A 26,727-nucleotide genomic window follows, 5' to 3' on the forward strand; every position below is an offset into this window, starting at 1 on the left:
CAACACATAACACTTGTGACAATACAGCAAGCTCACATGATATTATCGCCAGGTATGCTAAAAAATATGGCTAACAGAACATTGGAAAGGAAGATACAACAGTCATGGTTCCCATGCTTTTCTAAAGATACATTTCCAGGTCATTTCCAGGGTTTTTCCAGGATGAAATTAATTTTTTCAAGGTTCACATACAACCATTACTGAATGGAATTAAAGTACAGTTAGATTACAAAACAAGCATTTTCTAAATCTAAAGACGGTTTTCTTTCAAGACTCTCCAAAACATCTAAGCCAGAAAAGATGATCATGTACAAAACCACAAAATGTATCACACAAAACAAGTTTGATTATATTCCTTTAAATTGACATGTAAAGTCATTTCAATGTAAAAAATAAAAATTCTAACTCTATTTTGCTGACCTGCATTATGTTGCTAAGTGGGAACAACATAATTAACAAAAATTAGTTTTGTTTTCTTTCAAACCTTTAATTCTAAAGAATTCTAAAGCAATATATATACATCTGCATCTTATAGAAAGTAAACATTTCCTATTACAGTATAAAAAAATAAATACAAATAATAGAATCTTGTCTTATAATGAAGAGAATTTAACCCTGAATTTATCTGTGCCAATAAAATCCCAAAGAAGATTTTTCAAACAGCCTAATCTCCTCAAGATGATCTGGTTAAAAAGCCATAATTATAATATTTTCAAAAGGGTTGATTTAAATTTTGACAAAAGACCTTCAAAATTATATACTGTTGTATACACAAGGACTGAATTTTCTGTAAAATCAACTTGTCTTCTTGTAATTCATTAAACCAGTCCCCAAACCTGCATTGATACAGGGGCATTAATAGTTTCTTAATAAATAACACAAGCGATGACAATTTCTCATTTCAGCTCTGAGATTCAACAATTTGGACTACAAATTTGGTTTAAAATGAATAGCAGTGCATTTTCTAATCCAGGTTTCCTCCGAATATTCCCACCCCATTTTTTATATTTGGACATTTAGGTTGGGGTGTGGGGTCATTGCAATTGCATATAGAAAATTTGGAATTTGCTGCCACCGTGCGATACCGACATATGGTACTCACTTACCAGTGGGCCTACAAAATTTAAACTTATGTTATAACGACTTATACCTGCATGAAATCAATAGGAAAATGATTTATTTTCTCAGAAATGGCAAGCATTTATTTTCTCAGAAATGGCAAGTATTATAATCATTATTTCTTTAACCTGCTTACAGACTAGACAAAACTATGGCATTGATGAAACCTGACCAGGTACTCACCATTTGCATTATTAGTCACTTCAAAAATCTCAAACGATGACATCAGAAGTCCATTAGTCACATGATATCAAAAACAAACTCCATTTTAATGCTGTTGTAGAGAAATTCAATTATATTAAATGAAAGTCAGATACTTTTTGTAAAAACAAGCAATCTGGCCAGTCTGATTTATCAAGCAGAGAGCACATGTCAACATGGTATTCACGTGATATAACAAAACTCCAGAAGTTGTTCTCAGAATATATAAATATGGAAATTTTGTGTTCTTTCATTTTTGTATTTTTATTACAACCAGTACATGCCTTTCATTTAATATTTTTATTTTTTCTCTACAATATTTGAAAATGTGGGTTGTTAGATTTGTGTACTCATGCGACTCGCAATGCAAATCATGAGTACCAGGTCACATTTCATCAACTATGTAGTTTTATCTCGTCTTTCAGCAGATTAAAGACATAATGATTTTAATACTCACAATTTCTGAGAAAATAGGTCATTTTCATATCGATTTCATGCACGTATCACTTGATCTAACAACATTTAAAGTTTGCTAGGCCATCCGGTAAGTGGCTATGCTTTGCCACCATGATGTTTGCCTCTTGCCATTCTAGAGTGGGTTTTCATACCTTCCACATAAGGAAAGATATGGATATCATGCTGACTTTGAAAATAAAAGTCTACTAGATGAATCTAATCTACTGAGCATTGGACTGCATAGGTGTCAACTTGTACAGTTTACCTGTAATTTGTACTGGGTTTTTTCCATTTATGTCAGTGTACCTCAGTACAACCAATAAAATCATACTCAAAACTGCGCTTTTCCTTTGATAATGAAATGAGTTTCATTTCATGGTTAAAACTCCTGTTTGTAAAGATCCTGTCGTTTATCGAAATTTGACACACACTTGGATTTCTAATACTGACTAACTACCTGTGTAGTAAGTATGTTTTCTTATTTTATACATTATTATTTTATTATTTATACTTATTACTATCAAATGCATAAAGTTTACAACAATTTTCATACTTTACATAGTGTGGCAGTCATGTTGGTGTAAACATAATTCGTCTGACTTTTCTGTGTGGAGATAAAGTCGATTTATTAAATTTTGATTTTAACAATATACTAGTTCAAGTACATAGTCTCCTAAATTTAGCACCGGCATTTTATCATGACATGATAGTTCTGAATTAAGTTTTCAGATACGTAATGCAAACAGAAAGATGCATTGCCATAATGATGGAAGTAGTACAGATACTGAGTGACATCATCCTCGTGGCTCGAAAATATGTAACACTGCCAATTTATATCAAGTTTTTTTACCATAATCAGCACACTATATAGCAAATTCATAGCTTTTCAAACACTGGATATGCAATTTTAATAGAAATGATCAACAGCTTTTGAGGTATAAACTTCTGGACTGCTATTGTGTCAATTTTTTTTATTTTTTTAGATTTCAATTTTTAGATAGCTCCTGGCATAATATCTTGGGGTTATGAGGAAAAATATAAATTCGTGACACATTTGTAATTGGGAGATCTTCTTCTATCACATGTCAAATCTAAATTTTTTATTTTTTTAAATTTATTTATTTTATCTAGTTAAAATATTCCATCCATCAAATGGATGAGCCTAACTCAAAGAAACGCAAGCTTGAAGACTCTGACTGAGGTCATGGCAAGTTTCAGGCTGATTGGATTAAAGTCTTCCCTGGTGTTGTAGATGTATCCAAGTTAGAAACTTCCCATACTTTTTGTTAAATATGCAGTAAAGACATTAAAGTGGTGGCATCAGGCATATATGATCTGGAGGAACACTTCAGGACAAAACTGCATGAAAGAAATTTTGAAATGAAGGGAGCATCCATCAAAAGCTTCTTTGCTCAGCCAAAGCATGAAGATGATAGTGTTGTAAGTAAAAAGAATGAAATAAAGTTTCAGAAATGTAAATAATTATGTAAATATGTGTACAAATACTTTGTGCATAGCATTTGTTGTTTTAAAACTGTTGATCTTATATAACGTATAAATAAATTTTCTCATGTTATATAATGTATGAATAAATTTTCTCATATAAGTTTTTTTTTGTTTTTGTAATGTTTTTATTGGTCTGGTGTACAGGTTTTCATCACAAGGGGATGACACCTATGGGACTGACTCAGATATATGTTTATTGCAAGCACCCAAATGATCCATACCACACCCTCCGAATATTCTGGTTAGAACTTGATAAATTTAACTCACAATCAGTTTAGTTATGACTCAATTACGTGATTGTTTTGGGCATCAAGTGGTGGTTGAAAATTCCTGGTTTTTTCCTGACTGTCTCAATATTTGCAAAATTCCAGGATTTTTCACGGTCAGAACAAAATTTATCATTTCTCCTGACTTTTTCCCGATTTCTTGGTAGCGTGGGAACCCTGAACAATCAATATAATATCAGATCTGCAATACATATCTCAAAATAAACACAATTTATTTTTCTTTGAACCCAAATTAAGATCTTTCCAAAAAGAAAACAAATCCCTCCCACCAACCATACGTTTGTTGGTAAATTTCATCCAACCTAAGAAAAAACTTTGTGGGAGATGTTGCATGTTAGATGATGCAATCAACAGTAAAAGATGTATATACAAGATGCAAGACAGGAGTCATGGGTCAATGTATGCCCATAGTATCAAAGGTATGAAATTACAAAGGACTTAAGTGACAATGTTTGCTGCAATGAAACAGTGACCTGTATTTGCCTTTCATTCACATGTAAATCTTACAAGTATGAACTCATAGCTTAAACCCTATAGGTTGAAGTAACTATGTACAGAGTAACATTTATTTGCTACAGTACTAAAAAGCACATCACAGTGAACTAAATTTGCAAGTGAACAGAGTTCATATACAATGATCCATGAAAGTTACTAATTCATGAATAGTAGTTTGTTGTGATCTATCCAGTCATTAGCTGTTAGGTGACTTCCCAAATCAACATTTGTGTGTGAACTTTGAAATGGATGATGCAAAAGTGTCAAGGACTGGGGTTAAGGTATGCCAAACAATCAAAGAAAACAAGAGTGACTTTGTATTGTCAGAATAAGTTTTCTTTCTTCTTGCACACTAGTGAGGCACCAATTTGCTAAATAAGCCAGTTGTGACTAATAACAACAACCATAAATCCATTTTCAAACAATATTTTTGTGTAATCTGGATATGTGTAAACTCTCTTTTAAAATCCATTACATTCCATGGTTCTAAATGTTACACTCTGTTCTCCATCTTCATAACTATATACTGTACCTTCTAAACATACCACATCATCAGTAGGATTGACAATAGCTTCAACACTACATGTTGTAATATCTCCAGGTATTATTTTCACCTGAGGCACCTGTATAAATTCAGAGGATTGTGGATTGCCTGAAGTAGTGGAAGCCTCACTATATGCTTGTCTACCTGCAAAATTGAAAGATAAATAGTTAATGTAATAGCCTGAATATGAATATTTTACTCAAAATGTAATCAAATCATTACACAGCTAACCTCTGTGAAGCATTCAGTAATGTCTTGACACTACTGTCAGCATTCTTTTTCATGAAGAAAGTGAAAGGGATCTTGACAATGAAATCTTGGGCCTTATGATACAAAATAAAAGACATAAAAATAAACAAAATAGAAGGAATATAATGAGCTAATTGAAAGCAGAGATTAACTTTGTTTTTCTTGTATTTTTAAATCACTGTTCTTACTGTCAGCTTCAAAAGCTACTTTATCTTCACCCATAGAACCCAGATTTCACTCGATAAAAAGCCAAAAGCATTGATTAACCTTGAAGTCACAACCAGTATGACCTCTAACAAAAGCATACTTCATGCATCAGCAAGTAACCTTGATTAGCTCCTTTGGCTGAGGTCACACATGAAATGCAGGTGGACCACTGATTTCTCTTGTTATAGGAGTATGGTAGTAACAGAGATGATATCATCTTTCATTTCATGATTCTAGTATGAACGATGCCAAAGAAATAAAAATCAAGTAAGAAATTTATTAAAAGCAGTGATGCCAAAACAATGGGTTGTAATGACGTAGTGAATGATGTAAAATGTGGGTCACTGTGACTTAAATGGTAAGGATGTGGCACTTACAGAGATCCATACTTCTTCTAGCTTAATGATTTTAGAATCAACAGAACTGGAGAAATATATTTAAAACACAATATAAATGTTAGGAAGCTACTTTTGTGATGAGGGTGTAGTACTCATCAAGATACATCCCCTTGTCAAGTATCTGCATTATTTCTGGTATGGCAGCATGTATACAGGGTGCAGAAACATACTTGGTTATGATGAGAGAAATGCAAAATCTTTGTCAAGAATGTACAAATAAAGTATAAGTACAAAGTTAATTCATTCAGCCCCCTCCCTTATGAGAAAGTGATATGAAACCCACTCCAAAATAATTTTGCAGTGGATCAAGGAAGAAAGAATGGTTGAGATGCAATAAGGCTGTACACATGTAGAATGCCTTAATATCTGTGGACACTAATGCTGATACTAATAGTTCTACTATACTTCAAATATGCAAGCTAAAAAATAAGCATACACACGTATTATACAAAGTTTAAAGTAGCTGATGTTCATTACTGAGAAATAACATGCTGATACTTTTTTATGAATATTTGTTACTTAATTATTGTTCACCTGGTTTACATAGTTCAAGAGTTAACCATTTCTCTAAGCAGGCATCATTAGTATTTTAAGAACACTGAGCAAAACATCTCCAAACTTTATATCATTTCAATTTTACTAATTATAATAGTCTAAAAAAAATCTCCAAAGAAAAAGCCATAATTAACATGCAAAGATATAGCTCATAATCAAACTCATCATGCTCATTCAAGATCTTAATGATATAAACCTTTATGAAGATTTTGGTTTTTTATATCAAGTGCAAAATATAGTCTCATAAGAAGTATTAAAAGTCACCCAATCATGTTCAAAATCACCTAATGAATGTAGACAGATCTCACTTGTTATAGATCTGCCTAGTATGACAATGATGGTAAAAAAAATTATTTATCAAATTTGAGTAAAATCCAATCTATATTTGATGTCCAAGATAGTAACATGCTTAGTCAAGAAAATACAATATTATCTCATACATGTGACTTAAGGTTTTGCTTATAATCAAACTTGTTCGAAGTCAGGATGATATATCTTAAGCTTATTAAATAACAACTCTGATATGACATCCTTAATAGAGTCATTAGAATAATGAGAACTTCAGCAAATCTGATACAAGTCCACTTCATTAATCTGAGTGGTACCTACTCATTATCAAATTAGACTTAGATCTTGATGATGTACGCTCATATTCCGAGTTTGATTAAAATCAGACCAGCCAATGAAACAACTGATCACGTAATTGCTGTGCCAGGATTTTCCTCCTCTTCAAACTCTTTTGTCATCTTGATGACATGAGAACATATGCAAACTTTGCTCAAAATCCATCAGGAATATGGTATCCAGCAAAATAACAGACCCATTTTATCAGATACAATATCACTCGATTCATATGTCAAGATCTTTCTCTTTTCCAAACTCATCCAACATCAACATCATGATGATATACATCCATATTCCATGGCTGATAAACCTTATCAGAAATATGGCTTCCAGAGTGGTAAAAACTCAGCCATCAGATGTAAGATAAGGTCACTTCATTAATATACATAGCTATCACTCATTAACAAACTAGTTAGAGATCTTGATGATACAAGCTTATAGTCCAAGTTTGATCCTTCAGACCAGAAATATGGCATTCAGAGTGGTAACATGCTCAGTCAATCATGTTGTTGTTGTTGTAGGGTTTAACGCCATTTTTCAGCACACGATAGGCTATACATGGCGGCCAGTATTAATGGTGGAGGAAGAACCCGGGAAATCCCTGGAAAGAACCACCGACCCTCGAGAAGCTACTGGCAAGCTTTCTCACATACCCACCTTAGCCGAATCCAAGACTCGAACCTGCGCAGACAGAGGTGAGATGGCAGTGATCCGTAACGGAGAGCGCTTTAGACCACTCGGCCACTTGGGGCCCCCAGTCAATCATGTACCAGATCATCTCATTTGTATCCATGAATGTCATTCATTATCAAACCGATCTGAGATTTTGCTGATATATGCCTTTATTCAAAGTTTAATCAAAATCATATTGGAAATTAAATACAGTCTTCACTGCATTAAAAAGCTAAACCCAATCACCTTATTATTATGCATGGATCTCAATCATTACTGAATTCATCCAAGATCTTGCTGATATAAGCCCATGTTCCAAGTTTGATCAAAATTGTATCCAAAATATAACTTTTTCAGTGGTAATGGCAACCGTTAATAGTCTAGACCAGATTATGATGGATGCATGGCTGTATCATAAGCTTACTTGAACTTTTGGTCAGGTGAGCTACAAAGTACCAATATCACAGTAATGGATGTATTGAAGCTACATGTTTAATAACGTCTTACCACGTCTTCGTTTGTTCTGATATTCTGCACTTCCATCTGGTTTACTGGGTGAAGATAATCGTTTCAGAAATTCTTTTTCTTCTTTCTCAAAAGCCTAAATTAAACAAGTTCAATTCACACATAAAAAATAATATCAGTGAGTTTTTATTTGTATTAATATAATTGTTTTTATTACAATTTCTATCTGTGAGTGAAACTTGTCTATCAAAAAATGAGTTACAGTTGTTAATATTATACAAGGATAGCTGTCATGAGCTTCTCTTTATGGTTCCATCATGTCAGGAAGAAAGACCAGACCCCTGATGAGACAAGTCTCGACTCTGTAGTCATGAAACTGAGTACAACATCTGAACTCCTACCCAAATTTCAATAATTTTATCTCTATACATTTACTCAAAGAGTGATGAGAATCATTACATTTCTGATATTAACTAATTGTTTGTATTTCTACATACATACCAAATTTCAACAAGACTCTGCAACACTGAGCATAATTTTTACTTGCATAGTTTTCCATCCAAGTTAACATTTTTTGCCCAGGCAGTTTCACTTACTACTGGACCTGAACTATCTAACAGTTTCACAGAAACAATTATAAGTGCTTTAACCAATTATCTGCATCATTTCAAAACATTTTTTTAAAAAATCCCTACTTCATTCAATATTTTCATCAACTGAACACAATGTTTACACTCAAAGCAAGAAAATAATGATAATAGAGAACTCAACTGCCATAACTCTTTGGAGAAAGCCATTGCTATTTATTATCCTTTAGAATTACAAATACATGTAAGTAGAGAAAGGACAAAGTATATTTTACTTGATGAAATGAAAAGCATGTTTAGTGTCTTTTTCTTCAAGTAATGGATATGAATGGTGAAATGTTTGATTACTTCAATTCTGAGTTCATATTAAAATGATAAGAAAATTCTAAAATTGCTTCTATGGGTGAGTACCCCGGTTTAAAAGTGCCTTCCCTGTGTCCCATATAAGTTTTACTGGTACAGCCCTCAGAAGGTTGCCATGGCAAATTCCTACCTCCTAAATTTAATAGTCTCCTTTCTTTTACCAATATCTAACCTTCAAAGTCTATTTGAGTCTCCTATGACATTTCCCACCCCATTTTACAGGTTTTAAGTTGTGGTATCAGGTCAGAGCATATGTCCAGTTTAAAAGTTGGAATTCACTGAAACTTTGTGGTGTGGGCACAGAATAGCAGCTAACTACCCTGTAATGCAGACCTAAACTATCTTACATCAAGTCCAACATGCATGAAATCAATCTAAAGATTATATATCTTCTCAGAAATTGTGCATATAACATACTTTATGTCTGTAATTCACTGACAGACAAGACAATACTATTGGACTGACAAAATCTGACCAGGTACTCAACATTCTGTATTGCTATTCACACAAATCCATGATATCAGAGGCTCAGTAATCACATGATCCCAACAACCATATATCTTTTATTTCATATACCTTTAACAGGGTTTTAAGCTCTTTGTTGGCGCTATACAGTTTCACATTTTGCATAGGGTTAGGATTTTAAAGAAAAAGAATTTCCCCGGCTTTCCTCACTGGTTATACTGGCTATTTAAAAAAGACCTTGTATATCTTAGGTATAATGCAAAGAACCTTTAATTCCCTTTATTTTGGTGTATGATTGATGGGTGTACTATGGGTTATAGAGTATACAGCTTGGCCTTACTTCAAATGTGCACCTTTCAAAAAAGTGCTAGCTCTACTTGGTCATTTTCACTTCCTGAACTTCAGAGGTCAATTGTATAAAAAAGAGCCGATAACTTTTTTTACATTTTATATATTTGGTAATTCATTCATTGCACTTTCAGAAGCTGGTATTGTCTAGTCTGGCAAAATTCATTTTCCCTATTTTAATAGCTGCTATGTATAGTGTACTTTAGACTAATTCAGACTGATTTTTTAACACAAGGGAGCAGTCATTTTAGTTAGCAGTGTGCTTAAATCATGTAAAATTTCCAAAAGTACAATATCCAAAAGAAATATCATCCACATTACATTAATGTAGCATAGAGGTATGCAAACATTCTCTCCACTGTGCATGTTTTAAATGTGAACTACTTCACCTTACATATGTCACTCTCTCAAAAGTACATATTATCTGGTGAGCGCCACCTTTACCTTTTATATTTTATCTTGTTGTCCTTCATGTTTTGGGGAAGGTTATCTTCCTAAGTTTTTGTACAGTTACTCATTTTAACATATTTTTAAACTTGTAGCAATAATAAGAGTTTCAAGATGGCTGCCAAGCCATCATACAGATATCATAACAAGTCTTTTAGTGAAAACCAAATGTTGAAATAACCATCCCTTCAAAAAGAGTATGACAAAATTTTCAAGATGGCTGATGAGTGGCCATATTAAATGTCTGAGCAGCACCGTTTTCATTCAGGACCAATTAGATCTTGGGATGAATGTGTGTGTAAAGTGTCATGGCAATCTTAAAAATAGCTTATATGAAATGGCAATAACAACTTGTGTTAACAGATAGATGGATGACAGATAAATGGCCATATTAAATGTCAGAGCAGCACTGTTTTCTTTCATGACCAACTAGATCCTGAGATGAATGTGTGTATAAAGTTGTATGGCAATCCTCTGTGTGGTTTAGGAGAAGTGATAATAACAAATGTCATGTTTACCCCGACCCAGAGTAGCCCAGTTTGAAACATGTATAATCAAGGTAATTCTGACGGGTCATTGTTTGATGTCGAACATTGCCGAAGGCTAGCACTAATCCGTTACGTAAGATTGTTGTGGCTAGAATCGAAGGACCGGACATTGGAGTTGCGAAGTCACAGACAGCCAATTATCACCTAGGTGTCGAAATGTTTCCAAGATCAAAAGAAATTGCCTGAAGAAGTGGGAGTGTCCTAACTTCTTTCCCCTGCAAACAGACAGACAGGTTGAACTGGCCGCTAAGACGATTGGACAGGGGCACAGTGCCACCCAATCAGAATCGAGATGGGGGGAGACCTTGATTTGGGTAGAATGATATCCCTGCGTTTTCCGGCAAAAGTTAGTTCGCTGAGAGAAATTATCCAGAGAAGAGGTTAGCGTAACTCCGAATAGCCATTCGTTATTGGCGGGAAAATCTTAGAGCGGGAAGGTCTAAGTACAGAAAGCTTCAAATGGTCAGTAGATATTTGTTTGGTCTTTGTGGAATGCGACTGCATTTTAATTGTAGGTCGTATGTATCCTTTATTATTACTAGAATCGTAGTATGAAGAATTACTTTGTTTTGTTAATATGTTTGCATATTTTGAAGAAATGAGTTGATATTTGTAAGGAATTATATAGCTTGCCAGCCGTCGTAAGAGTTAATATTGTAATTTACTATGTGGGTATTTTATAGTAGACTAACACATATGTTCATATGATTATAGATTTTGCCATTGTTGAATATTTGTAATGTACAGACATGCGTCTGATTTTGTCAGATTGTAGTACGATGAGATTAAATATATATGTGTATATACTGACGAGACGCAATGTATTGATGTCTGTATAACAATTTGCTGATACTGTATTATTACGCCATTGTTTACCCAGCAAGAAGTGTGTGGGAATTTCGATGTGTATGCATGCGTGGCTGAAACAGTGACAGCTATCTGATGGTTAATTGTCGTTATAGTGTGAGGTGAGGTTCGATAAAACATTTGTTAACGCCTTGTGGTTTTTCACAGGAAGCTTTGAGGGACAGACCAGTTAAAGTTTGGTCCCGTTGTCTCGGATAGAGAGACGGAGGAAAGGAGGGAAGAAGAGGGAGAAGTTGAAGTCTGGGAGCGGAATTGGAGGAGGAGATAATAGAGAGGGAAAGGAGAAGAAAGGAGAAGTTGAAGTCTGGAGCGAAGCTGGAGGAGATAGTAGAGAGGAAACAGAGACAAAGAAGGAGTTAGAGGAACGGAAAGAAGGAAGAATCAGCGGGGAGAAATAGATGAGTAGATGCAAGGACAGGGGGAAAATCGAACTCACACTGTAAATCATGGGATGAATTAGGCTGTCACTTGGTTGAGGGAAGGACGAGTGATTGGAAGTTATCATTTTTTAAATTATCACATTTATTAAATTGTTATTGATTGAATTTCATCTTCGTGTTCTCTATAATTTAACCGTCGGCATTGCTGACTGGGGGCTCAGAGCTGTAAATCTACATCATCACTAATTTAACTTTCTAACCTAATGAGCCAGGGTGGAACTTTCAATTTAATTTAATTAAATTATATTGGGAGAACCCCACCCCAATACGACAGAACGTCACAGTGGGCGCTTCGTCCGGGATTTGAATTAGACATAAATATTATTTTACAACCTAAAAGTTTATTTGTTAGGAAGTATTAGTGAACAGTGTGAGATATTTTCCATCCTATGTATTTTGAATTTTTATGATTTTCTCATCTTGTGTTTGTTATATTTGATATTTGCATGTTTGGTAGATCTTTAATTACTTGCAGTAATTGTGAAGCAAATATCGAGCAAATATCTTACCTGAACGAAATTAGTTGTTGTCGACAGGTAAGTATTTGGCTGGGAACTTGTAATATCTGTCCATTGTTAGTAAAGTCGAGACAAGGTATCACTTCCTATTAGTATAACAATATGGCTACAGAAAGGCAAATGATCAAGGAGTACCGTGCCATGGGTTCGGAAGATCTTGGCTACGAGGGAGATCGCCTGGCAGCATTTATTGAAGAAAGAATCAAGGAATGGAAGGCAGAAAAAGCAGCAGAGAAGGAGCTGGCCAAGATAGCAGCGGACCGAGAGCTGGCAAAGATAGCAGCGGACCGAGAGCTGGCCAAGATAGCAGCGGACCGAGAGCTGGCCAAGACAGCAGCGGACAGAGAGCTGGAGTTGGCCAAGATATCTGCGGACAGAGAAACCCAGAAAGAGCTGGAGCTGGCCCGGATAGCCGCCGAAAGAGAAACACAGAAAGAGCTGGCCAGGATATCAGCGGCCACAAAGGAACGAGAGCTCGCTCATACTCTTGAAATGGAGAAGGTCAGGTTAGCAGCTAGGGACACCGATCGGGACGACGCCAGCACAAGTTCTGGAGGGACCGGACGACCTTTCATCGACCACCGAATGGTCCAGATAAGTATGCCGCAGTTCAGCGATAAGGAGGAATCTATCGACGATTTTCTTGTTCAGTTTGAGAAACTCGCTCACGCTCATAAAATTCCTGAACAACATTGGGCGATTAATGTCTCAGCTTTTTTGCAAGGTGCAGCTCGTGAAGTCTGCCACGGCTTAGCTGCAGACGATGCTGACGACTATAATGCACTCAAAAAGGCCCTTCTCTGCCATTATCGGCTGACCGCCGAAACATATCGTAAACTTTTTCGGGACTCGGCGAAAAAGGCAACGGAGACCCACTCTCAATTCCACACCCGTGTTCGAGGGTTATTTGAGAAGTGGATGAAGATGGCCGAAGTCGAACGATCGTACGACGGGCTACGCGAGGTTATACTCAAGGAACATGTCCTGAGTACTTACCGTCGCGAGTTGACAGTCTTTCTAGCAGAGAGAGAGCACCGGATGCTTGAAGAGATCGCTAGCATGGCGGAGCGATATATGAGCAGGCACACTCGAAAAGTGGAGGTTCCGCGGGTGTGGATCGACCCCGACCCACTGAGTCGCGCCATGTGGTTGAGGTAGAGCCGGCTGTCTGTAACCGTCAGGGCGACGGGAGGGTCGGAGGGGGATCTACAGGTAGGGATGCCAACCATAGACCTGGACAGGCCTCACCCACAAAAGCGGGACTTGCAGGTCGGCGAGGGCCGCCGACGTGTTACAACTGCAAGCGCCCGGGGCATATTGCAAGGTACTGTCCCAAGGGCAGGCAGACCCAGGTGAATGCCGTCGCTAGGAAGGAGCGCGAGCCGGAGGCAAGCTGTAACCCAGCCAACCTCGCGTCTGCTACTGTCAACGGAGAAGGTGCCACAATCTTGTATGACACTGGGTGTAGCGTCCCAGCCCTTGTCGACAAGAAGTACGTTAAGCCCGAGGATTACACAGGGGAGGTAATCGAAGTTCAGTACACGAACAGCGCGCGTGACTCATTGCCAGTGGCTGTCATTGACCTTGATTCACTGTACGTGAAGGGGAAAATTGAAGCTGCATGCTTGGATGGTTTGTCGCATGACGTCATACTGGGATGTCGTTATGTGTTGCCACAACCGAACCCCGAAACCTGCACACCGATGCCGGTGAGTGCTGTGGAAACCAGGTCCAAGAGTCGACAGACGGAAGCGAAGCCGATGGAAGTTACATCGACACCGGTGAGTAACGTTCTTCCAGCCGAGCTGAGGAAGCTGCAACAGGAAGACGCAACTCTGGCGCAGTTGCACCAACACGCTGCAGCAGGGATGGAGAGAGAAACTCCAAATGGCGGGGTGAAGTTCGCATACAAGAAGGGGATCTTGTGTCGCTACGCCAGGAATGGTATCGAACACTTTAAGCAAGTCGTCGTACCAAAAGAGAAGCGAGGGGAAGTGTTGAAACTCGCGCACGAGAGTCTCATGGGTGGACACATGGGAATTGCCAAGACGCGGAACCGTCTTGTCAAAGGATTCTACTGGCCAGGGGTCCAGGGAGACGTCAAACGGTTCTGTCTCTCCTGTGACAAGTGTCAGAGAATGGCACCGAAAACGGATCATCGACCCGTCCCCTTGGGGAGTACACCCCTTATCGATGAACCGTTTAGACGCGTCGCGATGGACTTGATTGGACCGATAAAACCCGCGTCGTCGCACGGAAATCGGTATATCTTAACGGTTGTAGATTACACTACACGCTATCCGGAGGCCGTTGCACTGCGTAATATTGATTCGGAAACCGTCGCGGAAGCGCTGTTTGGGATTTGGTCAAGAGTTGGAGTGCCCGACGAGATCCTGACCGACCAAGGGACACAATTCATGAGTCGCGTGATGGCAGAGGTAAACCGACTGATGTCAATTAAGCACCTCACGACTACACCGTATCACCCTCAATGTAACGGACTGGTCGAACGGTTTAATGGGACCCTAAAGAACACAACAAGTTGCAAGTTTCCTGGAGGGGTCCATACGTTGTCACCGAGAAGGTCGGAGGTCAAACATATCGGATACGGCTACCAACGAAGGAGAAATTGTACCATGCCAATCTCCTTAAGAGATACCGGGAAAGAGAGACCGCCAGCGATTTTGTTATCGCCACGATAGTCACCGAGGATGCCGAAGGCGATACGGAAGGTGCCAACACTGTTCCGAGCTGTCCGTTAACGAGGGCTGAGACACCCTCGGACGTGGAGTGCGACCCCATGCTGACTGCGGTACAGCGGGAAGAGATTGATACGTTGCTGGCCGGGTATTCCGATGTGCTTATGGAAATACCCGGGAGAACGTCGCTTGGCGAGTTCGGGTTAAAGCTGATGGATAACCGGCCAGTCCAGCGAAAACCCTACCCCTTGCCCCACGCAAAACGACAAGTCGTAAGGGAGGAGATCGAGCAGATGATTGCTCTGGGAGTGATTGAACCCGCCGACTCTCCGTACAGCTCTCCGGTAGTCCTAGTGCAGAAGAAGGATGGCACCCATCGGTTTTGTGTCGACTACCGGAAGCTAAATCAGGTGACAGAATTTCAAGTCGAAATGCTACCTGACCCGGAACATATTTTCGCTTCTGTCTCGAAAGCGAAATATTTCTCCAAGCTGGATTTGTCCAAGGGCTATTGGCAAATTCCGGTAAGGGAGGAGGATAGGGCAAAGCTAGCTTTTGCTACTCCCGACGGGACCTACCAATGGTTGGTCATGCTGTTTGGGGTACAGAACGTGCCCAGCGTCTTTACTAGGATGATGTGGAAGTTGTTGGAACCCTTGCGCGATAGGGGTGTCCACAACTTCATGGATGACCTCTTGTTAGCCACAGCGATGTGGGGTGAACACCTCATTCTGTTAGCTGACGTTTTGGAGCGGCTGCGTCAGGCGGGATTGACAGCTCGCCCTTCCAAATGTCACCTAGGGTTCCGGACATTGGACTATTTGGGACATACCCTGAGCCAAGGTACGCTGTCCCCAGAGAAGTCGAAGGTGGAGCAGCTGAGAAACGCTGCACGGCCCATCACGAAAACTGAGGTGAGGTCATTTCTGGGATTGGCCGGGTATTACCGGAGGTATGTGGCCAATTTCAGTGCGATTGCGGGACCGTTGTCTGACCTAACCAAGAAACGTGCCCCGACTAAGGTTATTTGGACAGATGCGTGTGAGCATGCTTTCCAAACGCTGAAGGATAGACTTACATCCAACGCAGTCGTCCGTCTACCGGATCTGGCAAAAGACTTCGTTCTTTGCACCGACGCATGTGACACGCGACTGGGAGCAGTACTACTACAGGAATACGATGAGACGCTTTTTCCTGTCGCGTACGGCAGTCGGAAGTTGTCAGCTGCCGAGAAGAACTACTCCGTATCGGAGAGAGAATGCCTCGGAATTGTGTTCGGTATATCACGGTTCGAGCGGTACTTATACGGGCGGAAGTTCATATTGGAGACCGACCACCAACCACTCGCGTATCTCGCGCAGGCGAAATTGTCGAATGGATGATTGATGCGATGGTCGCTGTTCTTACAACAATACCAGATGCAGATCAGATACGTGAAAGGAACTGAGAACGTAGGTGCCGATTTCATGAGCAGGAGCGCTGGAATGGTATAGATCGCTGTATATATATATATTCATGTTCGCACTCAGTGTGTAGTGTCGCGATAATTTTGTTCTTTATTTCGTATATTAATGCCATTGCATTTGAAGTAATTTTGAGGGAATAAAATCCCGATTTTATTCTCAAGCGTGGGGGGGTGTCATGTTTACCCCGACCCAGAGTAGCCCAGTTTGAAACATGTATAATCAAGGTAATTCTGACGGGTCATTGTTTGATGTCGAACATTGCCGAAGGCTAGCACTAATCCGTTACGTAAGATTGTTGTGGCTAGAATCGAAGGACCGGACATTGGAGTTGCGAAGTCACAGACAGCCAATTATCACCTAGGTGTCGAAATGTTTCCAAGATCAAAAGAAATTGCCTGAAGAAGTGGGAGTGTCCTAACTTCTTTCCCCTGCAAACAGACAGACAGGTTGAACTGGCCGCTAAGACGATTGGACAGGGGCACAGCGCCACCCAATCAGAATCGAGATGGGGGGAGACCTTGATTTGGGTAGAATGATATCCCTGCGTTTTCCGGCAAAAGTTAGTTCGCTGAGAGAAATTATCCAGAGAAGAGGTTAGCGTAACTCCGAATAGCCATTTGTTATTGGCGGGAAAATCTTAGAGCGGGAAGGTCTAAGTACAGAAAGCTTCAAATGGTCAGTAGATATTTGTTTGGTCTTTGTGGAATGCGACTGCATTTTAATTGTAGGTCGTATGTATCCTTTATTATTACTAGAATCGTAGTATGAAGAATTACTTTGTTTTGTTAATATGTTTGCATATTTTGAAGAAATGAGTTGATATTTGTAAAGAATTATATAGCTTGCCAGCCGTCGTAAGAGTTAATATTGTAATTTACTATGTGGGTATTTTATAGTAGACTAACACATATGTTCATATGATTATAGATTTTGCCATTGTTGAATATTTATAATGTACAGACATGCGTCTGATTTTGTCAGATTGTAGTACGATGAGATTAAATATATATGTGTATATACTGACGAGACGCAATGTATTGATGTCTGTATAACAATTTGCTGATACTGTATTATTACGCCATTGTTTACCCAGCAAGAAGTGTGTGGGAATTTCGATGTGTATGCATGCGTGGCCGAAACAGTGACAGCTATCTGATGGTTAATTATCGTTATAGTGTGAGGTGAGGTTCGATAAAACATTTGTTAACGCCTTGTGGTTTTTCACAGGAAGCTTTGAGGGACAGACCAGTTAAAGTTTGGTCCCGTTGTCTCGGATAGAGAGACGGAGGAAAGGAGGGAAGAAGAGGGAGAAGTTGAAGTCTGGGAGCGGAATTGGAGGAGGAGATAATAGAGAGGGAAAGGAGAAGAAAGGAGAAGTTGAAGTCTGGAGCGAAGCTGGAGGAGATAGTAGAGAGGAAACAGAGACAAAGAAGGAGTTAGAGGAACGGAAAGAAGGAAGAATCAGCGGGGAGAAATAGATGAGTAGATGCAAGGACAGGGGGAAAATCGAACTCACACTGTAAATCACGGGATGAATTAGGCTGTCACTTGGTCGAGGGAAGGACGAGTGATTGGAAGTTATCGTTTTTTAAATTATCACATTTATTAAATTGTTATTGATTGAATTTCATCTTCGTGTTCTCTATAATTTAACCATCGGCATTGCTGACTGGGGGCTCAGAGCTGTAAATCTACATCATCACTAATTTAACTTTCTAACCTAACGAGCCAGGGTGGAACTTTCAATTTAATTTAATTAAATTATATTGGGAGAACCCCACCCCAATACGACAGAACGCCACAACAAACTTGAGCAAACAGATGGATGGATGATGGATAATAGGCCATCCAAAAAGCTTTCCTGGTCTATGGCAAGAAGAGCTAAAAATCAACACATTCTGATTTTGTAATCTTTGCAGGCAAATTATGACTTCTGACCACATCTTCACTTCTCACAACACTATTTTTTGCTGTCAGCAGTTGGCTAAATTGAGATGTGGAAAACATTTGACAGGAATCTTCACAAGTTCCTGTAACCTCTCACTTCAAAACTGACACAAGACAATTAAAGCTACTGTTTGCCCAAATAGTGCATTACCTGGTACTATAAAACTATGCCAAAGTGCTCTCTTCAGAAACTGGTCTATCATGTGTTCAACATGTCGTTAGCAGTAGGAATTTTGAAATAAGGATGCGTTGCATGATGTTATTCCAAGAAATAATCTAAACTTGGCAGATCCAACAAAATATAGACAAGGAAATTGACAGGTTGGTGTAAAACAATACCTAGTTCCAGATCTTGGACCACAGTTATTTTCTGCAACAAAGTACTTGAATCAACTAATAAAAACATGAGCTAGTATAACCTCCTCTAATTCATGAAGAGTACTGTCAAAGCACAATATACATCTGCCAAGTGTGCTTAATACATGTAGTCTTGGATGTAGGAACTTGTAGGGGATGGATGACCCTGGTGTTACAACTCTATGGTCACAAACTTAAGTAACAAAAAAGAAGCAAACCCAAGAAGTTTTATAAAACTTAACAGACAATTTAATTATCAAAGTTATAAATGAAAAATGTGTGAGGAACTTACAGTATTATGAAGTGAATCCAAACTAATCCTTACAAAGGTCTATGAAAGTCCTAAATGAATGAAAAGTTACTATAAATTTCAATACCTGAAATGTACTGGTCCTCCATTAACCATGATGTTGTCAAGATAACATTGTCCATATTTCCTTCTAATAATTTAAAACAGTTAAAGAATAATATTATAGTCTAAATAATGAGCACTTTCTACTTCCACTGAACAGTCCAAATAAATGGGTTATTTTCTCGAATATCTAAGTACAAGATAAAACACGTCTGCAGACTTACAAGAGGAACACAATAAGTGTGAACGACTCCAAAACTTGGAATGAAACTGAATGCTTAATTCTCTCCTTACATACACCATATATTGCAACTGTACCTAGCAACAGACCCCATGTGACAGCATACACTACTCATTTTGTTTTGAATTTGGCCTTTTCATGTTACCTAGCGCAAACAATGGGAAGTTATAGAATTATTCTTGAGATCTTGAAATCTCAACAGTCATTGAGAAATTATGCCATTGGTGCCATTTTAAGTCTTATTATTAATATTATTATTAATAATTGTCAACACATATGTAAACTTCTATTTATAGATCCTATGCAATTTGTGTTCTTAAAAAAGCCAGGTCACATATATAATTTTATAACAAAATTTATTCATTAGTTTACAACCATGAATAAAAATTATGAAAATTAAATAAAATCATGTACCATCATTTACGATACAAATTAGATAACACTGGAGATTGCTGAATAAGCTTGACCTATGGTCACAGTGTGCAGTGTTGAACAAAGATTCCTGTAAAGAAACCATTATTTTCTTAAATGGGCATGACCCCTGACCTCTAGATCACAGAATCTATAAACTATATTATCACTCTAAGTGCAAACCAACCACACAGCTGGGTCAAGGAAATGAAAATAAAGTTATGCAAAAACCATTTTTCTTCTTCAAGTCTGTGACCTTGACCTTTTGATCTTATGATGAACACACCACCACCACCAATCAATAGGCTTCTTTCTTACTCCAAATGCAAGCCATCAGCAAAATTAATTAGTTCATGCTGGTGATATTGTGATTAAAACTCAAGTTACTGTGCAGAAACCATGATCTTTTTCTTTCAGTCACAGAGTACAACTTCAAAAAATCATTTCAATTCAATATTTAATTATTTGGAAAAATTTATTTGAATGTCTTAAATATTTTCAGAAAAAGTGACCCCTGTTGTTTCTTCAGTCTTTATTGAATTTTGATGGATTCATAAAATACTACACATGTTTTTTAAAAAAAAGAAAAAACAGTCTGATGTAACTTCATTAATATTTAAATTATTTAGATATTGAATTGGTGAGATTCTTTTTCAAACTTGAGCAATTTGCTCATTAAATACATCACCATTTCTCCAACATTCCACCCAGAGGCAGCATTAGGAGTACGCGGAGCCTAGGGCCGACTATGACCGTACTGGGCCAGAATATCGGCATCTCGATTGGTATGCTACTGCAAACACTGATTATGTCTAGACTAGACCAACTTACATGATTTGCATGCATTACGTGCGGCCTGTATGAGTGCTTCCAATTTACCGGAGAATATAGCTTAACAAACTCATAAGGACGACCTTAGGCCTGAAGTGTGGGGCGCTCTCAAGAGCAGGGCCTGGGGCAGTCGCCCACTTGCTACCCCCAAACGCCGGTCCTGATTCCACTCATACTCCAATGATGATTTTTTGTTGTAGCCTAGTTTAACGCCATTTTTTCAGTACAAGATAGGCTATACACGGCGGCCAGTATTAATGGTGGAGGAAGAACCTGGGAAAACCCCGGAAAGAACTACCGACCCACTCCAATGATGAAGATGAGTATATTTGTTATTGTGTGTGTGTGATTTCAATTTTTAATGTAGTGTTAGCAACTTTTCTTTCATATGGCAGCTTATAGTGATTTCTAGCACTGGGATACCATGCATCAGGCATTTAGCATAATGTCCCACTCAGTCACATTATCCTGACACCAGGCTGACCAGTCTTAAAACTAACCTCTTAACGCTGGGTGCCAAGTGAGGCAGCTGTTGTGCCATTTTCATAAGTCTTTGGTATGACTTAACCTGGGTTCGAACCTGCTATACCTCCCTCATCCGAGGTGGACACACTAACCAATTAGGCCACTGAAGCAGTTGATGTGTGTGTGTGTGTGTGTGTAGATAGAGAGACAGAGACAGAGAGACTAACTAGATGGAGTAAAAACTGAAAGTGCCTTAACACGTCATTAAATAGCATAAGTATATACACTAATCAACATGCACATTATGTTTTCTAACAACTACCTGACAAATATGAAAGAAGCAGTTGCAATCAGTGATTTCTGCTATTTACAGTGAAATCCCACTATAATATGCAACATTATAACATGAATTTGGATATATCAAGTTATGGCATAGCTCACAAAATTGTACAATAATTTCACCGATTTCTAAAAGTGATTCCAAGCTTTAGTGTCAAAGTAAATACGAGTTTGATTTAATAATTTGTTAAGATGTGTTGTATTCTTGCAGAACACAAAATATCCTATCATAGTGACAGCTTTTTGCATTGAAAGATGTTGGACAATTATAAAATAACTAAACTCATACCATATGTACTTGCTTATAAGTCAATGTTTTTTCCTGAAACTTTTATTCATGCAGAATAGTGGTCATCTTATAAGTGTGACATACAGAAAAATCGAGTATGATTGGAAATAAAAGATGTTTGCAGCACAAAAAAATACTGTGAATTCAACATTTTTATATTTCTATGCCACTATTACTATTCCCATTCAGAAATGTGTATGTTGGTATGTACTGTGTTTATCTGTTTCAAGATGATATTCATTACACATTGCTTGAATCTACAGTATTTGGATTTTAAAATATGGGTAAATTAAATACTTCCTGCCTGAAATTGAAGTATCCATCAATGTCGTTTACTACTGTTATTACTAGCATGTATATTGCTTCCATTTTCATGCAAGTCCTAACAACCTGTTTTTTAATTAATATTTGTTTTGCTGGTTCTAACCATGATAGTGAACATTTTGAGAGCACAGTGATTTGTCAGAATGCACCCTTACAGATGATGACCATATGTACAAGGTCCTGCGGTGATTCGTTGGAACTGTCATGATACTAGTTGCATTCTCATTATTCTTGCACGCGACCACTATATTCAGCTTAAAGGAGACCAGAAATCAATGGAAATATAGAATAATAATACCTCTCATGCAAAATTTCTGTTCCTGTTTGGTTACTTTCATGATGTGATGTCATAGTAGTGACTCCAGCATCCCGATTGGCAGTTGTCAGAGTAAACAACAATGCCATTTTGCGTTGCTTACAGGTGTAATAGCACATTAAGAAAAGGCTGTGGACAACATTCTTTGTTTCTTGTCCAAAAGATAAAGACATAAAGAGAGTATGGTTATTTTTAGTGCAAGTGAGTCTATTTCAAAGCAACACCATACTGCACTCTGTGCTCATTACATTTCTCATTGAATGTTACGAGAGGGATCCTGAAAAAATGTCAGCCCTAGGATACACAAATGCTAGGCCTAGACTAAAAGTTGGTGCTGTTCCAGACGTACTGTTGGATATTGTAAATCCTGGGAAAAGTGTTAAACATGTGAGTTACAAAAATAGGCAGAAGGCATTGTAAGTGAACACATAATGCAACAGTCAATTCACACATCTTTCATCAACACCAGCAGTGCTAAAAAAATCTGATACCTGACACCCGGGGCCCCTCCATTTTTAGTCCAGGCTCATCCTGTATTCAAAGTGAGGTGCCCCATTGGGGCTTGTCAAAACAAAAAAAATTTGCCTGAGGAAACTTTGATTGTGCTGATGAAATGGGTAAATGTATTTCAAGATGTTGACATACATGCCTTAACACGGCACAATCTAAATCATATCACCACTGTTCTAGGTGAAATTGAGATCTGATTTTAATCAAATGGAAGCTTTGCTAAAAATAAGATTTTAAACCCCTGACACGGTCATGTTTCAAGAAAACACAATTTTCAGTAATCTTTATTAAAAAAAATTTTTTAAAAATCCATACAAAAGGGTAAGTACATGTAATCAAATTAACTTTACTTTGTTATCATAAGATGTCCGGTTTAGTCACTCTGACAATTATTAAGATTACAATTATCGAACAGTAGTAACAGCTGAGAAGTGGCAGTATCGATGTACAATACAGATTGTTAGTCAGCATGAAAATGGTTTGATAGCCTTTACGGCTCCTCTTAGTAAGATGTTGAGCTTGTTCACTTTGATAATTAGTGGCTATTACTACTGACAATAATTGTCAAAATTACAAATCCTAACGGCCTCGAGGTCAAATCTACGTGATGTTAATGGTACATATCAAAGCCGTTTTGGATTCTCTCACTTAGTGTAAAGAAGTGTATAAAAACAATAGGGTACCAGAAACAATAGGGTACCAGACTGCGACTAACGAATCACGTGACAAGATCACTTCTTTTAAAAACACATGGCAATTTGTTTAGATGTACACAAAATTGTTTTATCAGTATTGTAGTTGGCAATATGAATAACTTACTGCAAAAAGATCAACATGTCATCCAGGAAAAGAAAAATTTTCGGTTCAGAAGAGAAAGTGAAATTTATTCAACTGACTGCGGGTGTGTGTGTGTGTGTGTCAAAGATCCTTGCAGAAAACTAACGTCGGAGAGACTCGGATAAAATATCGTGAAAGATAAGGAAACAATTCTGCTGAAGTGGGGAGGTGAAATGGATGGAGAAAGGAAGATTGTTTGAGCCAGGAGATGTTTGTATCCCGATTTGAACGGCAAGAAAAAGCAACAATTTTGTCAGTTGAATTGGGATATGACAGCTTTACCACAAGTAACAGATGGTTTCATAGATTTCAAGTGCGACACAATATTAATGTTCTGTCCTTAGTGGAGAATCAGCTGATGTTAATAATGAAGTTGTCGAAGATTGGAACAAAAGACTAAATGATATATGCAGGGGATATGACGAGACAGGTTTGTTTTTTAGATTGTTACCAACAAAGTGACAGATGATGTGATCTGTAACATAATTATAAAGACAGTTTTAAAACTATATCAAAGGTTATTCATAATTTATTTCACAACATGCATGTGATTTTTTTATGAAAATATTAAATGTTTTAGAATTAAATGTACTTGTGACTTTCTTCATATGTCTTTACTATTCGCATTTGTCATCCCCCACTAGAAAGGCCACCCTCATTATAAGGCCACTTCCCTGCTGCAATATAGGTGACCTTATAAGAGGGGGACTACTGTACTGTACAATTAGTAACACAGGAATAAATCATTACAAAACTTTAACATGTCATCACATAAATGAAGAAATAATACTTTAGAAGGAAAATTAAAAGTTATTCGACTTGATGACAATGGGGAGAGTTCACTTGCTGAAAGATTTTATGTAGGCAAGATTCAAATAAACAAGATTGTAAAAGATAAGGAGAATATTTTGTAGCAGTGGGCAAATGGAAAGAGAATTGTTTATTTTAAATACAAAACAACGTACATATCAAGATTTAAATAATGTCTTTGAATGGTTTTGTAACATGCCAACAATATCCCACTCACATTCCCTGCCTAAGAATAAGAACTATTAATTTACATTACCTTGAAATAACTGTTTTTAAGACAAGAAGAACATTTTAATAATTAATGCTCCTTTTAACTGAAGATGTTAATTGCTTCAGGCTATATGCAGCTTTCCTACTATATACACATATACATACACATCTCACAAATATAGTCCCTCTCTGGTGAGACCACCCATCTTATAAGGCCACTTTCCCAGTTCAGACTGGGTGACCGTATAAGAGGGGGACCACTGTACACATATATACACACACTTACTGTTCATACATGCATTTAAAAATGCTTACACGCATATAAAAATGTACATAGTATTAGAGCACAAAGTGCCCAGGTGAAGAAGCTACACATAATAAGATTGTTTGCTGTTAGGAAATTACTTCACATTTAGTTTGCAAAAAATATAATAAATTTACACAGAAATGGAAATATTGTTATGTATATCTGATTTAATATATATTTATTTTAATTTAATTGTTTGTTTGTCAGTTTTAATTTTATTTTTATTTTTCTTACATGCTATTGTAATGTAAATTTATTCACTGGAGATGATATTTTTCCAGAAAATTGGTTGACCTGAATCATTCTTTTCAGAAACACCAGGTGTTGCCCTGGATGCTGACCTTGATTCAAAATTAGTAAACAAAGTTCTAATTTATTTTAAAATGATTGGTTGTTGTCAAGGTCATGACGGGACTACGTGGGTTAAGAAGTAAACACTTTTTTTATTTTTATTCTGGGGATAAAATCATTGGTCTAATCAAGGTCATATTCTGTGCACGCGATACAAACATGATTACGTGACCCCCCCTTCTGATTTCACAACTTGGGGGAAGTTTGAAACTGCGTCTTATGATATAATATAACCTTTGTTTTCGAGACAGACATCTCAGTTTTAGGCTTTTTTTTTACTGATGTCAATTATTTTGTTGTAGCCAGATCTTGAGCTATAATTTTCTTCAGATCATTTGGATTTCAAAAGGATTAATTCTTTTTTCTCCAGAAATATTTGAGGAGTGCTCATATAGAACTTTTGAAAAGACATTGCTTACAAATTTAATTTGGATTTCCAACACTGGAGTGCCATTATTTGTATTTCTACAAGGAACTGTAGATAAGCACAGTACTGACTACAGCATACGTCATCATCATCCATTTTGGATTTTCCATCAGGATTCAAACTTGAAATTATTAGAACATTTATTACTAAGACTTTTGCAATTTAATTCAAGGATTATTCTTAAATTATTTTTGGATTTGATTCCTGAAACCGTTCTTGTCCTTTTTTCATTTTTCCAGAAAAATAAATTATTTGTTAAATTTTAAAAAGCTTGTTGTTTTCACCCTTTCTGTGTTACTGTTTATTTGAGCCTAAACATGTAACAATATTGAAATTATTAATCGATTTTTAACATTAGAGATATTATATTGATTGAAATACAAAGTGTATTCCAAATGATATAAACAAGAGATGTCATGTAAAACTGACAGACCGGTGAAGTGTAGTAAAAGCTCGTGCGAAGAAAGGGATAATGTTAGCATGTGCGGCTTGGGGTATTCTTAAACTAACATGTAGACCGGTAAATGTGGATCAAAACATGGTGGCAAAAGGGCTGTGTACTGAGAGATAAAGAGAGATTCTAAAAGGATATATAGTTGTATTTATCTAAAATGAAAGGTAAGTGGTGAGTATTATTCTAGACTTATATCAATTACTAATTCAAACTGAAGAGAGAACAGAATAATACAGCTAAACACCATTTATCTATGAATTGAACTGGGTTAAGTCTGGAAAAGTCAGCTCTGATTCTACATTTTAACAGAGAGAGAAAGAAGGATAACAAGGTGTTGTGGTTGCCACTTCTTTATCATAATATGCTTGTATACATTTAATCCATACAGCATATTTATAATTAGCATTTAATAAAAGGCACAAG

General features: G+C 37.5%; 1 protein-coding gene across 1 annotated transcript in view; it reads right to left on the bottom strand.

Moving 5' to 3' along the window:
* Window positions 1-26,727, bottom strand: part of LOC149771452 (protein mono-ADP-ribosyltransferase PARP14-like) — a gene marked incomplete at its 3' end in the record, with an annotated part of 155,359 nt that overhangs the window by 21,441 nt on the left and 107,191 nt on the right. The window contains exons 15-16 of the mRNA XM_089948430.1: window positions 7,821-7,914; window positions 4,597-4,752 (exon numbers count right to left, since the gene is read on the bottom strand). Coding sequence (XP_089804556.1) covers window positions 4,597-4,752; window positions 7,821-7,914 — 250 coding nt within the window. The remainder of the gene's footprint in view (window positions 1-4,596; window positions 4,753-7,820; window positions 7,915-26,727) is intronic.

This window comes from Sinohyriopsis cumingii, unplaced genomic scaffold, assembly GCF_028554795.1.
Source record: "Sinohyriopsis cumingii isolate HCF-2022 unplaced genomic scaffold, ASM2855479v2 utg001838l, whole genome shotgun sequence".
Classification (NCBI taxonomy): domain Eukaryota; kingdom Metazoa; phylum Mollusca; class Bivalvia; order Unionida; family Unionidae; genus Sinohyriopsis; species Sinohyriopsis cumingii.